General features: G+C 44.8%; 1 protein-coding gene across 1 annotated transcript in view; it reads right to left on the bottom strand.

The window, feature by feature from the left end:
* LOC126298452 (uncharacterized) overlaps positions 1 to 20,022 on the bottom strand; it is a 79,557-nt gene that overhangs the window by 19,264 nt on the left and 40,271 nt on the right. The window contains exons 2-3 of the mRNA XM_049989782.1: positions 15,272 to 15,382; positions 7,094 to 7,215 (exon numbers count right to left, since the gene is read on the bottom strand). Of these exons, the coding sequence (XP_049845739.1) occupies positions 7,094 to 7,215; positions 15,272 to 15,382 (233 nt within the window). The remainder of the gene's footprint in view (positions 1 to 7,093; positions 7,216 to 15,271; positions 15,383 to 20,022) is intronic.

Here is a 20,022-nt window from a genome sequence, read left to right as displayed (position 1 = left end):
CCGATGTTATTCAATCTGTATATTGAGCAAGCAGTAAAGGAAACAAAAGAAAAATTTGGAGTAGGTATTAAAATTCATGGAGACGAAGTAAAAACTTTGAGGTTCGCCGATGACATTGTAATTCTGTCAGAGACGGCAAAGGACTTGGAAGAGCAGTTGAACGGAATGGAGAGTGTCTTGAAAGGAGGATATAAGATGAACATCAACAAAAGCAAAACGAGGATAATGGAATGTAGTCAAATTAAATCGGGTGATGCTGAGGGAATTAGATTAGGAAATGAGACACTTAAAGTAGTAAAGGAGTTTTGCTATTTAGGAAGTAAAATAAATGATGATGGTCGAAGTAGAGAGGATATAAAATGTAGACTGGCAATGGCAAGGAAAGCGTTTCTGAAGAAGAGAAATTTGTTAACATCGAATATAGATTTAAGTGTCAGGAAGTCATTTCTGAAAATATTTGTTTGGAGTGTAGCCATGTATGGAAGTGAAACATGGACGATAACTAGTTTGGACAAGAAGAGAATAGAAGCTTTCGAAATGTGGTGCTACAGAAGAATACTGAAGATAAGGTGGATAGATCACGTAACTAATGAGGAGGTATTGAATAGGATTGGGGAGAAGAGAAGTTTGTGGTACAACTTGACTAGAAGAAGGGATCGGTTGGTAGGACATGTTTTGAGGCATCAAGGGATCACAAATTTAGCATTGGAGGGCAGTGTGGAGGGTAAAAATCGTAGAGGGAGACCGAGAGATGAGTACACTAAGCAGATTCAGAAGGATGTAGGTTGCAGTAGGTACTGGGAGATGAAGAAGCTTGCACAGGATAGAGTAGCATGGAGAGCTGCATCAAACCAGTCTCAGGACTGAAGACCACAGCAAGCAAGCAATCGTTAGATCAACGTGCGCTGGATGCTAGGCGCTTTTTGAAACAAGATTTTCTCCAAGATTAAGAATATTGGGACCCTGAAAGTGCCGCCCGCGGATGATACCCCGGTTTACCCCATGCCCCTCCCCCCCCCCCCTCCCCATACCCCCCACCCGAGCCTGTTCAATCATTTATGGATTGTCAGTTTTCGTCACACTGTTTTACGAATTTGATCAAGCATGCCAGGAATGCAGCACAATATGCAGAACAACAGCCACTACCATTTCCTACCAAATCCCAATTCTCTCTAAATAAAACAAGTGCACACTGCGGACTACCTGAATGCATTATTTTTTCTTTTATCATGTGTGCCTGGTCTACGTGAAATGTTTGTTTTTGTCATTCAGTAGATACTTCGCATTTTTGTGATGACAACAGGAAATAAATAAGGAAACTTTTATTGTTAGTAAAATATACATTATTCAAACATTATCGTAAGAACTGTGCTACAGGAATTGTCATAAAATATTTCTTGTCAACAAATTACTGTTACGATTGATGAAAGTTATCTGTAATGTAACATCGTACACTGCCTTGGTTTGCTATATTCTGCTACTCAACAGTATAAAAATTAAATCTGCAACAGTTCAGCTGTTGATATGAACTACAAGTTATTCAAAAACTGATTTAGGACATTTTTGTTACGGTTTACATGCCTAAAATTCGTGTGTGTGCACTTTGGACATCTTTCTACGTTCTCACGTCACAGCTGCATCTGCTTATTCACTGATTCGTGTGCTAGGAAGGCTGTACAAACCGCTGTTATAAGTGTTTCTTCCTGCTGAAAAAATTAGTAACTTAATCATTTTTTATAAAAAATATAGTTGCAGTCCGCCTTAGCAGCTAAAATTTTGACAGAGCAGTTCTTTTGGTGTATTCTTCCTGAGTGAACAATTTCAGGATAGGTTCCGACATGTCGGATTGTACCATTCTCTGGTCAGTTGCCAATTAGTTGCGTAACTTCATCGCAGCTCGACGTTGAAAGGTAGGTAGTGTGATCACTTAAATAGCCACATTGTTCTTATGTGATAGCTTAAAAAGTCCTCCAGCTTACATAACATGACCACCCAAGGACATAAATCAACCTACACTCCTGGAAATGGAAAAAAGAACACATTGACACCGGTGTGTCAGACCCACCATACTTGCTCCGGACACTGCGAGAGGGCTGTACAAGCAATGATCATACGCACGGCACACCGGACACACCAGGAACCGCGGTGTTGGCCGTCGAATGGCGCTAGCTGCGCAGCATTTGTGCACCGCCGCCGTCAGTGTCAGCAAGTTTGCCGTGGCATACGGAGCTCCATCGCAGTCTTTAACACTGGTAGCATGCCGCGACAGCGTGGAAGTGAACCGTATGTGCAGTTGACGGACTTTGAGAGAGGGCGTATAGTGGGCATGCGAGAGGCCGGGTGGACCTACCGCCGAATTGCTCAACACGTGGGGCGTGAGGTCTCCACAGTACATCGATGTTCTCGCCAGTGGTCGGCGGAAGGTGCACGTGCCCGTCGACCTGGGACCGGACCGCAGCGACGCACGGATGCACGCCAAGATCGTAGGATCCTACGCAGTGCCGTAGGGGACCGCACCGCCACTTCCCAGCAAATTAGGGACACTGTTGCTCCTGGGGTATCGGCGAGGACCATTCGCAACCGTCTCCATGAAGCTGGGCTACGGTCCCGCACACCGTTAGGCCGTCTTCCGCTCACGCCCCAACATCGTGCAGCCCGCCTCCAGTGGTGTCGCGACAGGCGTGAATGGAGGGACGAATGGAGACGTGTCGTCTTCAGCGATGAGAGTCGCTTCTGCCTTGGTGCCAATGATGGTCGTATGCGTGTTTGGCGCCGTCCAGGCGAGCGCCACAATCAGGACTGCATACGACCGAGGCACACAGGGCCAACACCCGGCATCATGGTGTGGGGAGCGATCTCCTACAGTGGCCGTATACCTCTGCTGATCGTCGAGGGGACACTGAATAGTGCACGGTACATCCAAACCGTCATCGAACCCATCGTTCTACCATTCCTAGACCGGCAAGGGAACTTGCTGTTCCAACAGGACAATGCACATCCGCATGTATCCCGTGCCACCCAACGTGCTCTAGAATGTGTAAGTCAACTACCCTGGCCAGCAAGATCTCCGGATCTGCCCCCCATTGAGCATGTTTGGGACTGGATGAAGCGTCGTTTCACGCGGTCTGCACGTCCAGCACGAACGCTGGTCCAACTGAGGCGCCAGGTGGAAATGGCATGGCAAGCCGTTCCACAGGACTACATCCAGCATCTATACGACCGTCTCCATGGGAGAATAGCAGCCTGCATTGCTGCTGTAGAATAACACGGTAGATAATGAAGATTTACGTAATAAACACACAGAAAAATATTCTTCTTCGTGTTTGCTATCATTTGTTAAAATTTCAATTCGATATCTCATACCGTTTATGAAATTTTGTGGATATATCACTGTGTTTTGTCACTGGCGCGGCGCGCTCGCAAATGTGTGTGCTACGTCAGTTCAATTTTCTCGAGATTGGTGACAGATAGAGACCTCCACCCAACCATAAAGAAAAATTCATTATGTTAGCTAACTTTTGCATGTAGCTATGGATGATGAAATATGCACCGAACGGTAAATCATAGCGACCCCTATTTTTCAGTGCAAACTTTTTCGAATTTCATGCAGTGTCTCACTTCCACGTAAATATCACAAATACTATAACCATTAACGAAATGATGGGCACATCGTAATAAATTAGTACACCTGCCTAATATCTCGTAGGGCCCCCGCGAGCACACAGAAGTGCCACAACACGACGTGGTATGGACTCGACTAATGTCTGAAGTAATGCTGGAGGGAATTGATACCATGAATCCTGCAGGGCTGTCCATAAATCCGTAAGGGTGCCAGGGGGTGTAGATCTCTTGTGAACAGCACTTTGCAAGGCTCCCAAATATGCTCAATAATGTTCATGTCTGGGGAGTTTGGTGGCCAGCGGACGTGTTTAAACTCAGAAGAGTGTTCGTGGAGCCACTCTGTAGCAATTCTGGACGTGTGGAGCGTCGCATTGTCCTGCTGGAATCGCCTAAGTCCGTCGGAAGGCACAATGGACACGAATGGACGTAATTTATCAGACAGGATGATTACGTACATGTCACCAGTCAGAGTCGTATCTATACGTATCAGGGATCCCGTATCACTCCAACTACACACACCGTACACCATTACAAAGCCTCCTCCACCATCTTGAACAGACCCCTGCTGACATGCATTCATGAGGTTGTCTCCATACCCGGACATGTTCATCAGCTCGATACAATTTGAAACGTGACTCGTCCGACCGGGTAACAAGTTTCCAGTCATGAACAGTCCAATGTCGGTGATTATGGGCCCAGGCGAGGCGTAAAACTTTGTGTCGCGCAGTCATTAAGGGTACACGAGTGGACCTTCGGCTCTGAAAGCCCATATCGATGACGTTTCGTTGAATGCTTTGCGCGCTGACACTTGTTGATGGTCCGGCATTGAAATCTGCAGCAATTTGCGAAAGGGCTGCACTTCTGTCACGTTGACCGGTTCCCTTCAGTCGTCGTTGGTGCCGTACTTGCAGGATCTTTTTCCGACCGCAGCGATGTCGGAGATTTGATGTTTTACCGGATTCCTGATAGTCACGGTACACTCGTGAAATGGTCGTACGGGAAAATCTCCACTTCATCGTTACCTCGGAGATGCCGTGTCCCATCGCTCGTGCACCGACTATGACTCCACGTTCAAACTCACTTCAATCTTGATAACCTGCCATTGCAACAGCGGTAACTGATCTAACAACTGCGCCAGGCACTTCTCTTAAATAGGGCGTTGCCGAGCGCAGTGCCATATTCTGCCTGTTCACATATCTCTGCATTTAAATACGCACGCCTATACCAGTTTCTTTGGCGCTTCAGTGCATTTATAACACAACATTCTCCGCCATCTTTTATACTGGCTGGTCCGCCTCTAGTGACATCTAATTGTCAGTTCCGCATTACATCGGTGTGTCTGGATACTCTTGATCAGATAGTGTACAGCCAAATACCTCTATACATTGACGAAACTTTAAACCAGATGAGGTATGTAAGTGAGACACTAAACAAAACATATACGAGAACTGATAATGATGTTCCAAGACAGATTTTGAGGGTGCCAATGGAAAAACGTACTACGCACGTAAGATATTCCTGAGTCTCGTACCAGAATACGCTACTGAACCACTCGCCTCCATGATCAGAACCACCAAAGAAAGACGAATACTCCTTTCCGTCATCAGACATCCCGCACAATACATCAGAGTTGATTAACCTACTACCACAGTAACCTCAACAAGTACAAGCACTTTAATTTTAATTTACTATGTATATGTGGCTATTGAACTGAACAGTTTGTTGACTCCAAAGTTCCAAGGATGGTTGGATGTTTATAATTTCATTATTCTTATCGTTTTCTCTTTCGCAATCTTTCATTTAGCAGTTCCGCTTGTACATCCTCCTTTCTTTTTATGGCTGTTGATTTTTTTTTGCAATAGATAAGAGACTACGCGAGAAAATATAAAAAGTCTTATTACAGTGATAGCTTTACTTTGCTGTTACATTGATTTTAATCGCCTACAACGGTGTCATGCAGTTCTATGAACTGCGGTGTATGAGAGGTCATAATGCTGTAATAGGGATACTGAAATGTGTGTGTGTGTGTGTGTTTCCGGACGTTCGCGATCTCTGTATCCAGATGAGAATTTCGCAAATAGATGCTAATAGTCACAATAGTATCTTTTGACTTCTACATCTACATCTACATCCGTACTCCGCAAGCCACCTGACGGTGTGTGGCGGAGGGTACCCTGAGTACCTCTATCGGTTCTCCCTTCTATTCCAGTCTCGTATTGTACGTGGAAAGAAGGATTGTCGGTATGCTTCTGTGTGGGCTCTAATCTCTCTGATTTTATCCTCATGGTCTCTTCGCGAGATATACGTAGGAGGGAGCAATATACTGCTTGACTCTTCGGTGAAGGTATGTTCTCGAAACTTCAACAAAAGCCCGTACCGAGCTACTGAGCGTCTCTCCTGCAGAGTCTTCCACTGGAGTTTATCTATCATCTCCGTAACGCTTTCGCAATTACTAAATGATCCTGTAACGAAGCGCGCTGCTCTCCGTTGGATCTTCTCTATCTCTTCTATCAACCCTACCTGGTGCGGATCCCACACTGCTGAGCAGTATTCAAGCATTGGGCGAACAAGCGTACTGTAACCTACTTCCTTTGTTATCGGATTGCATTTCCTTAGGATTCTTCCAATGAATCTCAGTCTGGCATCTGCTTTACCGACGATCAACTTTATATGATCATTCCATTTTAAATCACTTCCTATGTGCCGGCCGCGGTGGCCGAGCGGTTCTAGCCGCTTCAGTCCGGAACCGCGGTGCTGCTACGGTCGCAAGTTCGAATCCTGCCTCGGGCATGGATGTGTGTGATGTCCTTAGGTTAGTTAGGTTTAAGTAGTCTAGGAGACTGATGACCTCAGATGTTAAGTCCCATAGCGCTTAGAGCCATTTGAACCATTTTGACTTCATATGTGTTTGTGCGAACACTTGATGGTATTTGGAATGCATGCTAGTGGAATGGTAATCCATTCTTGTATGTAGTGATCAAAGTTAAACAATAAATTTGTATTGTAACCAGTTAATTTCCGTACACAGACTACGAGGGCACCCGTTTTACCCTGTAGCTTTCTTTCAGTGGCTTAAATGTGCATAACAGTTCGGGTATAAATAACATTTTACATAAATACTCGTCCTTTAAGCCTTGCAATGTAGTTTTGGTACCTGCACGACATATCTGCCAGAGGCAACGGCATGATAACTTGACTTGGTTGCTGAGAATCCCAGACTCCGAGTCTCAGTGCACTGATTGACTAGACTAGATTTTGACATGCTGAACGACTAGCAGCAGCTACAAACAGGCGATATTCTTAAACTAAATGCTTTGTTTCTGTGCTGGAAAAAATCTTAGTATCTCGTCAGCTTTAAGAATAAAATGCAGGAATGAAATATTATGTAATAATTTGATATTATGCAAGTATCCCTTAGTTGATAGTGCTCACACTGGGCAACTTCATTTGGTCACATTTGCCATGTACGTACCTAGCGCGTGTGGAAGAGCACAGAGGTGCAGCAACAGGCGGTGATGAGGCGGTGGTCGCGGCACGACTTGGCGTGAAGGAAGCTGCAGTCGGCGAACTGGCACTGGTACGGCAGCGGCTCCCCTGTGTAACACACACCACCTCCTCGTTTACACAACCATTCGTATTAATCTGTCTTATAACCCACTTTTCCAAGTGAGTCCCTAGAAACTGCAAAGTCTTGAGCAACTGTAACTGAAAATGGCTCCCGGAACAGAATTCCGGCTCTAGCAAAGCTCTCTCTCTCTCTCTCTCTCTCTCTCTCTCTCTCTCTCTCTCTCTCTCTCTCTCTCTTTTTCCACTAGCAGTAGTACGACACGCCTAGCACATTGTGATTATTAAGAATTATAATTCAAGCTCTCAACTCCATAGACTGCATACAAATCACAGCTCTATGTGATATCCATAACATTACAAATGTGGTTATTTCTTTAATACTTCACTGTCTATATAAGAGGGTAATTCAGGAGCCAACAACCGTCTGGCTTTAATAAATTCAAGAAAAAACATTTTAATAAACAGGTCACAAAATTCAAACTTACTATATTTACAAAATTGTTAAGGCTTTCGTGGCCAGTTGTTGACAAACTGCTTATTTGCTTCTGTCTCGGGTTCTTCGGCCGACGTTCGTCTGATGATTTTACTGACGTTTCGCCAGCAAGAGTGGCTGGCACTGTCAAAGCTTCACCCTCCATTGCCGGTGGTGAACTGGAGCCGAGCTCGCGGCCGCAGACTATATGTACCTGGCGCGCCAACGTCCGAGGGCTTCTCCGCGGTCATTTCCGGTGCGGTTCTCCTCTAGCTACGTGCGACGGTCGTTCGCTGCAGTACGGGAAGCCAGGATCCATTTGCTTTAAGGCTTTCCTCTTTCTTGTTGGAGCTGTTCCCGTGTTTGTGTATTTCTACAGCTTCTCTAAACAAGCGGGTGTGATTGTGCTTCTCTACAGCCAGAACTTCCGTGTCGGAGAATTTTATTAGATGGTCGGTCTCACTCAGCGTGTGCTCTGCCACGGCTGATTTCTCCACCTACCCCAACCTGCAATGTCGCTTATGCTCTTTGATCCTGGTGTTGATTGATCGTCCAGTCATTCCCACGTAAACTTTTCCGCATGTGCATGGTAAGCGGTATATTCCTGACATTGCAAGTGGGTCCCTTTTATCCTTTGCCGATCTAAGACATTCTTTGATCTTCCTTGTCGGTTCGAAAATTGTCTTTACGCCGTGTTCCGTGTTTGTGCAATATACGGCCGATTCTGTCCGTCACTCTGGGAATGTATGGCAGAAAGGCCGTACCCGACGTTTCTTTTCCTGATTTCTTACTTCGCCGAGTGTTTGGCTCTGTTAAACTTCTAATATAATTTGTGGAGTACCCATTGCTCTCAAAACACTTTCGAGATGTTGCATTTCGCGTTTGAAATGATGCGGCTCACATATTCGTTCTGCTCGCGTTACGACCGTATGAATCATGGCTCTTTTCTGGCTCGGGTTGTCGTTTGATAGTTTGTGCAGGTATCGGTCCGTGTGTGTCGGTTTTCGGTACACGCTATGTCCCAGGTTTTCGCCGTCCCTTGTGACCAGCACGTCTAGAAATGGTAGTTTTTTGTCCTTTTCTCCTACCATGGTAAATTTTATGTTGGTGTGGAGGCTGTTCAAGTGTCTTAGGAAGTCACCGAGCTGTTCTTCACCATGGCTCCACACAACGAAAGTATCATCGACGTACCTGTACCACACCTTAGCTTAACAAGTCGCCGAGTCCAGTGCCTGTGCTTCGAAATGTCCCATGAAGAAGTTGGCCACCACTGGACTAAGAGGACTACCCATGGCAACTATATTTACATAATCCCCGCTTTCATCCAAGCATTAGTTGTATTTGTCCACCAGCCTTAGAAATCCCTTCTCTTAGTTGTCTGCTGCTGGTCGAGTAAGCAAGCTGTTAACTGTATTCAGCGCCTCGGCATCTCTTCTAAAATGTTTCCCATCCAGGAACTCTTTGAACTTTCTGAAGAGGTGAAAATCACTAGGCGAAAGTGCTAGGCTGCAGATCGGAGATGAAAAATTTCCTATCCTAATTGATCCGGCAAGCCTCCTGTTGTAGCAGCAGCAAAGAGAGAGCAGGCGTTACGAAGAACCACGAAACTGCGAGAAAGCTTTTCACATCTATGATTTTCGACTGTTCGCCACAGTTCTCTTACGAATGTCGACTGCACAGATTGTAGTGTCTTGTGCCATCAAATTCACCAAGACAAAAAATCGTCACCATGAATTTTCATTCTTGTTGCCAGATTTTGTCTTTATTTTTGCCGTTGCAGTGATTGAGGAGGAATGATACCACTCGAGTGATTGGCGCTTGCTGTTGGGGGGTGAAGTGAGTTAGCCGTGTCCCGTCTACAGTTACAATGTGATTAAGAAAAGGATTTCCATCTTCGTGATACCGCGTCAAAAATGTCAGTGGTGCAACCATTCTCTGTGTTATGTGTCGGTCACTCAGTTGCTGGGGGAACCTACAGAGCAAAACTTTTGCTGTGGCCAAGGTGTTCGGATACAAATTTTACCAAGTAAACAACGAGAAATATTTAGGGAAGAATATATGGCTGTCTTGCACGATTTAGTTCCTTACTTGATTCTTTTTCTCAGCTCGTGGTCTCGCGGTAACGTTCTCGCTTCTCGAGCACGGGTCCCGGGTTCGATTCCCGGCAGGGTCAGGGATTTTCAACTGCCTCTTGATGACTGCGTGTTGTTGTGTCGTCCTCATCATGATCATCACTTGATTCTAAAGATCATCTGTGGCGACTGGTGGACGTTGGGGTCGAGTTCCGCCATGCACATTTTTTTCACATCACTTTCTCACATTTATTTCGTTCCTTAATATATCACCATATACCTCCTTTGCTTGACAGTAAGTTTTTGCAGATTTCAACTTTTCAAACGTTCAAAAATTACGTAACATTAGAACAAGATGTTAGGAAAATCATTTATCCTGAGACAGAAGCCTGATATCAGTTTACGCTGTGCGACGGTCCTCACGTACTAGCTTTGAACACACACACACACACACACACACACAAACAACAGAGTTTAAACGTTCACACACATATAGTATATATAACATTCGATTATTTTGCGTCAGAATGAGCATCAGTCCACAAAAATTAATTCAGCAGCCACAACGATCAAAATATCATCTTCGATGTCTGAGAGCAGCACTTGTGCTTCTACTGTAGTTTCTGACCGATCTTCCAAACCATGATCAATACAGAAAGAGGAGCAATTTGCAAACATACCATCTTCTCCATTATTAAAAATGAACAATACGAAACTTATATCCTGTTCATCTATTTACAATAAACCTTAAGATTTATTTTTACAGTCCAACTAATCAGCTAAGCTCTTTGTTGGTAGGGCGTTGGTACTCGTTGAAAATCCACCCTTCTCATTGGTATTTTCAGGAGTATAAATTGGTTTCCCATGGAGAATGTGGGGAATAGGTGGTCGATCCAGACAGATCCCCGTGTATTTGGACAACCCAAATACATCTGGAGCACTGCAGATTCCCTAGAGGTTACCCAATAATGTGTATTTTGCTCCAAAGTCTGAACAGTATTCACAAGCCTCTAGGTGCTGTTGACGTATGGATACTCAGTAGACTGTATTGAAGAACACTGAGTGTGGATTTACTTTTGCCTCTGTTACACAGGTGACTGTACGAAGCGGTTTCCTATGGTCAAAAGAGTATCGAGAAAGACGTTTCCGGTATATATATATATTTAAAAAACCACGAACTATGCAAGTGGTGAGGTTGGCGTAAAACTATTTTTTGACGTGAAACTTCCTGGCAGATTAAAACTGTGTGCCGGACCGAGACTCGAACTCAGGACCTTTGCCTTTCGCGGGCAAGTGCTCTACCACACTCTGCTGCAGAGTGAAAATCTCATTCTATTTTTTGACAGCTTAGATGTCTGCATGATGTACAAGCATCAAAATGGCACGTAGTTATTTTTACAAAAACAGAAGCACCCAGAAAACATGGGCAGATGCCACTGTAACTCTGTTGACGTGCACATCATCGGTGGGTATGTAAATGATTAGCATTGCAATTCACTTTGACAGGTAGAACGGTCACCAGAGTGCGTTAATGTTGTTCATGTTCAGTGTTAACCATCCTTATAGGTCATGCAAGGGGCGTGAGCATCAGACGTTGGCCGGCCACGGTGGTCTCGCGGTTCTAGGCGCTCAGTCGGGAACCGCGCGACTGCTACGATCGCAGGTTCGAATCCTGCCTCGGGCATGGATGTGTGTAATGTCCTTAGGTTAGTTAGGTTTAATTAGTTCTAAGTTCTAGGCGACTGATGACCACAGATGTTAAGTCGCATAGTGCTCTGAGCCATTTGAACCATTTGAACCATCAGACGTTGAGTGGTTACTGTGAATGACACGGAGACGCCACACACTCCTGTGAGACAGCTTGATGAACACCTGACAGAGTCTGAAGTGGGTCTCATTGGGAGTCTCCATTTGCTCAGTTGGTCGAATTGTGCGATACCCATTTGTGTATTGTTTTCGGACATGTCCGGAAGAACAGGCACCACACACATAAATTTACGCGACTTGGTGGCGATTAAAGATCATTCAATGCAGATGCAATCTTCATCCAACCTCTTGTAGGAATCGGCGTGAGACTGCAAGCAATGAGGGTATACTTCTGTGGTCAACAAGATCCCCAGATCTGTCCTCGATGGAACTTGTGTGGGATCTTCTCGGATATGAATTCCATCCCAGTGCCAGTATCCAGGATATAAAGGAGCAGTTACAACAGTTGCTTGCTTCAGGAGATGATACAAAAGCTTTACGACACCTTTCCCAACCGAATCATTGCAAGAATCCAGGCCAGAGGGGTGCAATGTTATACCGATAAGTTGTCTCATACTGTCAACTTCTTTGTAAATTTGAATTTGACTCGACGTTGCAATCACTAAAATGACATCACATACCCTCTCAACTTGTGAAGTTTTATTGCGTTTCCTCCTTCCTTTCTGGGCGCTTCATTTCTATTTCATTTTAGACTTTGTTAGGAACTGATTACAGCTCAGTGGTAATATCCTTGTCCGGCGGCTGCTACTCTTACCAGTGGTGCAAGACGACGTAGATTGTTGCAGGAATTCCATTACTTGCTTACGGAGGGCAGGTGCAGATGTGAAGAGATTACTATGTGTTCGGTGCACTATACGGCGCTGCTCCCTTGTGGTGGTAAGACGTGGTCGACGGTAACCTTCATGGCGAGTATCCCTGTCACCCTTGAATATGTTGTCTATGTTAAAGTTACTTGAACTTCGTTAAAGTTGTACATATTTTGCAGCTGTATAGGTATGTGGAAGAAATCATCGTGGCACCTGGCCGAACCTTTTTTAGGATAGCACAGGTTACTGATGACTTTCCCCAAACGGAAACAGACAAAAAACCCCTTTAGTGCGAGGTAGCAAAAGGACAATGGTGTTTACAGGATTCGACGCCTCACGTGTTGTCTACCATAAAACCACAATATTGACTGCTAATGGCGACAGGGGACGGGACATCTACACCTACGTCTACATCTACATATACATGGTTACTCTACAATTCACACTTATGTCCGTGCAGAGGGTTCATCGAATCATTTTCGTACTACTTCTCTCGAATGGCGCGTGGGAAAAAGGAACACCTAAACCTTTCCGTTCGAGCTCTGGATGTATCCAGTGGTGAGCACAGCTTGAGGCTGTGGAGCGAAGTAGAACTGCTTAGTCGACGAGTAACTCACAACAGTGCTACACTGCTATTGGTGTTGATACAAAGCAGAGGAATGTCAGCGACAAACAAGGGTCCCGGCGGAGGTTCGAGTCCTCCCTCGGGCATGCGTGTGTGTGTTTGTCCTTAGGATAATTTAGGTTAAGTAGTGTGTAAGCTTAGGGACCGATGGCCTTAGCAGTTAAGTCCCATAAATTTTCACACACATTTGAACATTTGACAAACAAGGCAAACATTGCATTATATCTATAACAACAGCTGCCGAACTTGACATTTCGTCAGAAAGGAACCCAAGGAATTTCGCAAAGTGAGAAAGAAGTGGCAGATAAAATATTAGCGTTTCTGAAAAATGAGTCAGTGGAATGTGTGGTGTCGTATACCCTCGACTATTCCGTCTCTAGTGAAACGTAGTAACTGTAAATCGTTGTCCATGGAGCTGGTACTGAACATAATTACAAACACAGAATATCGTCCGTAGCATAGTACAGTAAAAATTATGAACAGATTTCGAATACGACCGCATCAACATGACCTTGTAGTGCACAAGAAAACCTACGGATATTCAAGGGAGCACAACGCGCACTTGCTACAAAAACTGTTGTTTGGGCGTTTCAAGGATACTCGATACAATTTACAGGTTGTGCATGGTGGTGACCTGCTATGTTATGCACATAAAATGGCGCGCGACACAAGATTACAGTGATTTCAAGGGAATCAGTGGTTGGTTCCATAACTTCAAACAGCGCTACAGAATTGCACGACGTAAGATAACGAAATTTCAAACAAAGCGTCAAACTGACGATGCACATTAAACTGCGGAATCAGAACAAAATTTGTAGACGAGGTACACAGCTTATCCCATCGTTCCATAAGGAATTTGTTTTCAACTCCGACCAAACCGGATTTGAAGAGGAAATGCATGTGAAAGGAACTCTGGAAATTAGAGGTACCAAGTGAGTTGCATCAAGATCTACTAACATCAATGCCTTAACGAATTCGTATACAATTATGCCGACTGTTAATCTGTATGGTAAATTGGCTGCAAAGTTGCTTGTTGTGCTGCGAGAAGCTGGAGGTGCTGTGTCCCCTACGATTCTTCATCGTGCTCGTGATCTTGCAAGGGCAGTAGGGAATATTTACGTCACAGCAAGCAAGAGTGGGAAAATGGGTGTAAGAGGACTACAACTGTGGTATGAGCACTGCTTTTCGCCAATAGCTGGTCAAAATAACTTGCTGTTGTTTGATTCTTAATCTGCAAATAAAAGTCATACTCCTCCAGAGCAAACTGTTCCTGTGACATTGGAGTTCGTACCTCTACCACCTGGAACCGCTGGACAAACTCAGCCTCTGGATGTTTTTTTTTTCCATGCCTATAAAACATATTATCGCACTATCTGTAGCTACGCCAATTTCGCGATAAGCTCCACGACAGACTGTTTCACATTCGGTTACATGCCATCACATTCCATTACTTCTCGTCACCACTCTACACAAATTTGATTCTATATTCATTCTTTGAGAGTGGAAACCTGACTGAACGTCCTGCACGGTTTGCAATTCCTAAGGAGTTCGCCTTCCATCTTCATGTTACGAAGGTGTTCGTGATGCAACTTAATGGTTTATTTTGAACATTTCTTGAATTTCCACGATGTCCACTTTGTCAAGTGTAATACGTACCTCCCATTGAAGGTTGATCGCTGTACCTCTCGGACACTCATTTTCTGTCGCCCTGATTCACACGATGAGACACTAGCAGCTACCACTTTTCCTGTCATAATTGTTAACACATCACTTCCAAATGATCCTTGTATGCTGTTATGTTAATCGGGGACCTAGAAACGACGGAGAGGCTCCGTCCCCGCCGCAGCCGCAGTGGTCCACAACCCCACGACGACTACCGCAGTCCACTTCACCCGCCTGCCGCCCCACACCGAACCTAGGGTTATTGTGCGGTTCGGCCTCCGGTAGACCCCCCAGGGAACGTCTCACACCAGACGACTGTAACCTAGGTTTGCGTGGTAGAGTAATGGTGGTGTACGCGTACGTGGAGAACTTGTTTGCGCAGCAATCGCCGGCATAGTGTAACTGAGGCGGAATAAGGGGAACCAGTCCGCATTCGCCGAGGGGGATGGAAAACCGCCTAAAAACCATCCACAGACTGGTCTGCTCACCGGACCTCGACACAAGTCCGCCGGGTGGATTCGTGCCGGGGACGAGGCGGTCCTTCCTACTCCGGAAAGCCGTGCGTTAGACCGCTCTGTAACCGGGCGAGCAAATTATCCTTACTAAAGATTGAACTTGCGACCTCACTTGTGAGCGCTGCGGGCCGTGGCATCGTCAAGAGAAGAGAGGGAGTGCTTACCGAGTGGCGCGCTGCAGCAGCAGGCGTCGTGCAGCAGCTTCTCGCTGCAGTAGCTGTACACGGAGGAGTCGCACAGAGGGCACCGCCGCCTGCCCTCCGCGCCGACAGGGCCTGAAATCAACATTCCAGCAACATTACCTCCAGCTCCGTACCAGATAACAACTATAGTCTCACAAAATTGAAATTTGATGTAGATAAAGAATTTTCAACCTGTCTAAGGCCAATACCAATCTTTCTACATGAAGATGATCGGTATCGTCATGATCACAGATCGACAACTGAAGGGCTTACAGTAAAGCGTAGATTATCCGAACGTCGGTCAATCGAACGACCGCTTAACCGAACTGTGTACTCGCTCGCACCTGTTACTCTCCCACCCTACCGTCCACCATCCCCCTCACTCCCAAACCAAGTTTCCCACAGTTTCCCAGAATTATTGCCTAAGTTATTGTTAGAAAGAGAAGAGGTAGGAGAAGAAAGTCTCTTAAGAAATCATAAGAATATTGACTTGAAAGACGCGTCCTACATGATCAGCGCAGCATGGAATAGTGTAAAGGAAGAGAATTTGAAGAAAGCCTAGAATAAGACACAGAAGAAAATTCACAAGGTGTGATTGAAAATGACGAACAGAATGCTATGTCCGAAATTCTCGGTATGCTAAAAGAAATAGATTGCCACGAATGTGACGATGGAGACGTTCGTGAATGGATGAATATCGATGATGCAGATCCAGGACACCAAACCATGCAGGACAGCGAGATTGCAAACGTCGTCACTGATAAAGATGACGCCGCCAGCATCTCATCAATCAGTGCTCCACAAAGTGAAGATGAAAGTATACCAACAGCTTCTGAGGCGTTCACTTATTTAGATACTGCCTTGCGCTGGTTTGAAGCCCAAGATGAAAGTGACCAGTTTCAGATATCTGCAATGAAAAAAGTACGTGACTTAGCTGCTCGTAAGCGTGTAGGCTTGCTTAGACAGACCAAAATAAAGGATTTTTTAAACGTTAATTTTGTATACTGTGTGTATTGTTCATGCAAAATGCGTATGTATTATGTATATATTTTTGTTTAATAAACTGTGCCACATACTATACATTCCTACTGAAGTTGCCTTTGTATGTTACTTTGTAATACTAAAAGAGATCACACTGGTCTCGCATTCGGGAGGACGACGGTTCATTCCCGTCTCCAGCCATCCTGATGTAGGTTTTCCGTGATTTCCCTAAATCGTTTCAGGCAAATGCCGGGATGGTTCCTTTGAAAGGGCACGGCCGATTTCCTTCCCCATCCTTCCCTAAGCCGAGCTTGCGCTCCGTCCCTAATGACCTCGTTGTCGACGGGACGTTAAACAACACAACCTAACCTAACCTAACTAAAAGAGATGCCTGTTTTTACGAATAAATTTACTGTACAGTACTTCTTTTGGGCAAATAAGCATGTACAGTTCGATTATCCGAACAAACCAGTTTTCTGAACACTCATATCCCCCGATTACTTCGCATAATCGACGCTCTACTGTATTTCAATAGTGGTACAAGTCCATTACCTCTACTTTTCCGCCTATAATGCTTCTGAAATTAATGAACCCAACAAACAGAAAGAAAAGCAAGAGTCATATGCTTGAATATTTCTGGTATCTCAACTGCAGATTTTTCAGCGCTCATTTAACTTCAGGACTCTTTATCTCAAAATGAACGAAAATGGACTTGTACCACTATTGAAATAAGCCCTTCAATTGTTCTAAAGCGCGTTAATTTCAAAATAAGTCTTTATCACTGTGAGTATCCGCATGTTGCATTCGACATCCCTGAATCTCTAAGATTCAAATGGCTCTGAGCACTATGGGACTTAACATTGGAGGTCATCAGTCCCCTAGAACTTAGAACTACTTAAACCTAACTAACCTAATGACATCACACACATCCATGCCCGAGGCAGGATTCGAACCTGCGACCGTAGCAGTCGCGCGGTTCCAGACTGAAGTGCCTAGAACCGCTCGGCCACCGCGGCCGGCTGTAAGAGATGCAGCTCGCATGTTAGTTTCGGATGGTCGACGAGCACTACGGAGGTTTTGGTGGCATATTGTTCAAGTTTATCGTGAGTTTGTAGCCCAACACAAAGTCCCAAGCGACTAGGAAAAATGCGCAGATGACTTCTATGAATAATAAGAGCAAAATAACGGACCCGAAAAATTACAGACCAATATCTGTAATATTACTCTGCTGCAGAATCCTTGAACGTATTCTCAGTTCGAATATAATTTTCTTGAGACCGAGAAGCTCAAGTCCACGAATCAGCACGGTTATAGAAAGCATCGCTCGTGTGGACTTGAGCTTGCGCTTTTCTCACTTGATATACTGCGAACTATGGGTGAAGGGCAATAGGCAGATCGGATATTTCTAGATTTCTGGAAAACGTTGACACGGTGCCCCATTGCTGGCTGTTAACGTAGGCACGAGCATATGGAATAGGTTCACAGATATGGGAATGGCTCGAAGACTTCTTAAGTAACAGAACCCAATATGTTGTCTTCGACGGCAAGTGTTCATCAGAGACAAGGGTGTCGTCAAGAGTGCCCCAGCGAAGTGTGATACGACCGCTCTTTTGCTCCATATACTTCAATGATTTGGCGGGCCGGCCGCCGTGGCCGAGCGGTTCTAGGCGCTTCAGTCCGGAACCGCGCTGCTGCTTCTGTAGCAGGTTCGAATGCTGCCTCGGGCATGGATGTGTGTGATGTCCTTACGTTAGTTAGGTTTAATTAGTTCTAATTCTAGGGGACTGATGACCTCAGATGTTAAGTACCATCGTGCTTAGAGCCATTTGAACCATTCTTGTTTGGCGGACGGGTTGGGCAGTGATCTGCGGTTGTTTCCTGATGATGTTTTGCTGTAGGGTAAGGCGTCAAAGTTGAGTGACTGTAGGAGGATACGAGATGATTTATACAAGATCTCTGGTTGGTGTGACGAATGGCAGATAGATCTAAATGTAGAAAAATATAAGCATATGCTGATGAGCAGAAAAATAAACACGTAATGTTCAGATAAAGCATTAACAGTGTCCTGCTTGACACAGTCACATCGTTAAAATGCAAGAGCTATATGAAATGGAACGAGCATGTGAGGAATGTGTCAGGAAAAGCGAATGGTCGTCTTCCGTTTATTGGGAGAATTCTAGGAAAGTATGGTTCTTCTGTAAAGGAGAACGCATATAAGATGCTGGTGCGACCTTTCTTAAGTACTGTTCAAGTGTTTGAGATCCGTACCAGGTCGCATTAAAGGAATACATCTAAGCATTTCAAAGGCGGGCTGCTAGATTTGTTACTGGTAGGTTTGAACAACACCCAAGTGTTACGGGGATGCTTCGAGAACTCATATGGCAATACCTGGAGGGAAGACGACGTTCTTTCTAGGAACATTATTGAGAAAATTTAGAGAATTGGCATCTGAAGCTGACTGCCGAACCATCCTGATAACTCCAACATGCATTGCGCGTAAGGACCACGAAGATAAGACACGAGAAATTAGGGCTCATACGGAGGCATATGGCAGTCGTTTTTCCCTCGTTCTATTTGCGAGTGGAGCGGGAAATGAGGCGACTAGTAGTGGTACGGGTACCCTCCGCCATGCGCCGTTAAGGTGGACTGCGCAGTTTCGATGTAGGAATAGTTGGTGTGTCTGTTTCGCCACTGCTCTTCTTTTTCTTTCCAGGAGTCTAATCTGCTTGCAGTAGTGCCAGGTGTTGGATGTAGATTGTTGCGGATTGTACACAGATTTGAAATTTGGTCAAAGCTACCAACGACCTTCCTCTGCAATAGTGTGAAAGAAGCACATATGAGGTATAAGCCATCGAATTGCACCACTATACTGCCCAACGCCACAATAGACGTGCCCAAGTTGGGGAGGTCGTCACAACCCCTATTAGCTACAATATCGACTACGCTCAAGATCCTAGAGTCTAGCATCACAACTTCCTCTGGTTTCGGCTCTTGAGGAAGAATGGGCTATTTCTTCGCAGACATTTATACACCTCATCGGAAGTGTCCCCAGCAGAGTGCAAACCATTTTGAAGGAGAAGTGTGGACACACCATGTATTTATGTCCACCAACAGATGTCCAGATACTTTTGAACAGAAAGTGTACTATAGGAGTGAGATGTTGTATATGCTCACATGAACCGACTGAGCTTACTTGGTACGAGATGAAACTGTTGGCAGCAGCACTGGAGTACTACAGGAGGGCCGCCGTCCAAGAGTTGAACAGCAACTTAGCGATCACGCTGTGAACAGCATGCCAAGAACCGTCCAAGATTAAAACAATGTATGGGACTGAATTGGATGTTACCTAGCGGGAAATTTCGATTTCCAAAAAATCTGCATATGTGAACATGATGCCTCTATATTTGTTGTTACCATATAATTTTGTTTATAATTCACAGTAATGTTATTTTTATAATTTTTATAAGGCTTAGTCTTTCATTGCGTGCTTCCTTTGTATGAACACTCACATACGTTCGCAAATATGCAGCTGATTCAAAACTTTTTTCAACTGCTTATTTTTCCAAGATGTTAGATTATCTACACCTACATGGATACTTTATAAATCACATTTAAGTGCCTGGCAGAGGGTTCACAGAACCACCTTCACAAATTTCTATTATTCCAATCTCTTATAGCGCGCGGAAAGAATGAACACCTATATCTTTCCGTACGAGCTCTGATTTCCGTTATTTTATTTTGGTGATAGTTCC

The sequence above is a fragment of the Schistocerca gregaria genome, chromosome X, assembly GCF_023897955.1.
Source record: "Schistocerca gregaria isolate iqSchGreg1 chromosome X, iqSchGreg1.2, whole genome shotgun sequence".
NCBI classification, from domain to species: domain Eukaryota; kingdom Metazoa; phylum Arthropoda; class Insecta; order Orthoptera; family Acrididae; genus Schistocerca; species Schistocerca gregaria.
Note: the sequence above shows the minus strand (reverse complement) of the source record. Positions and strands in the feature narration are given on the sequence as shown.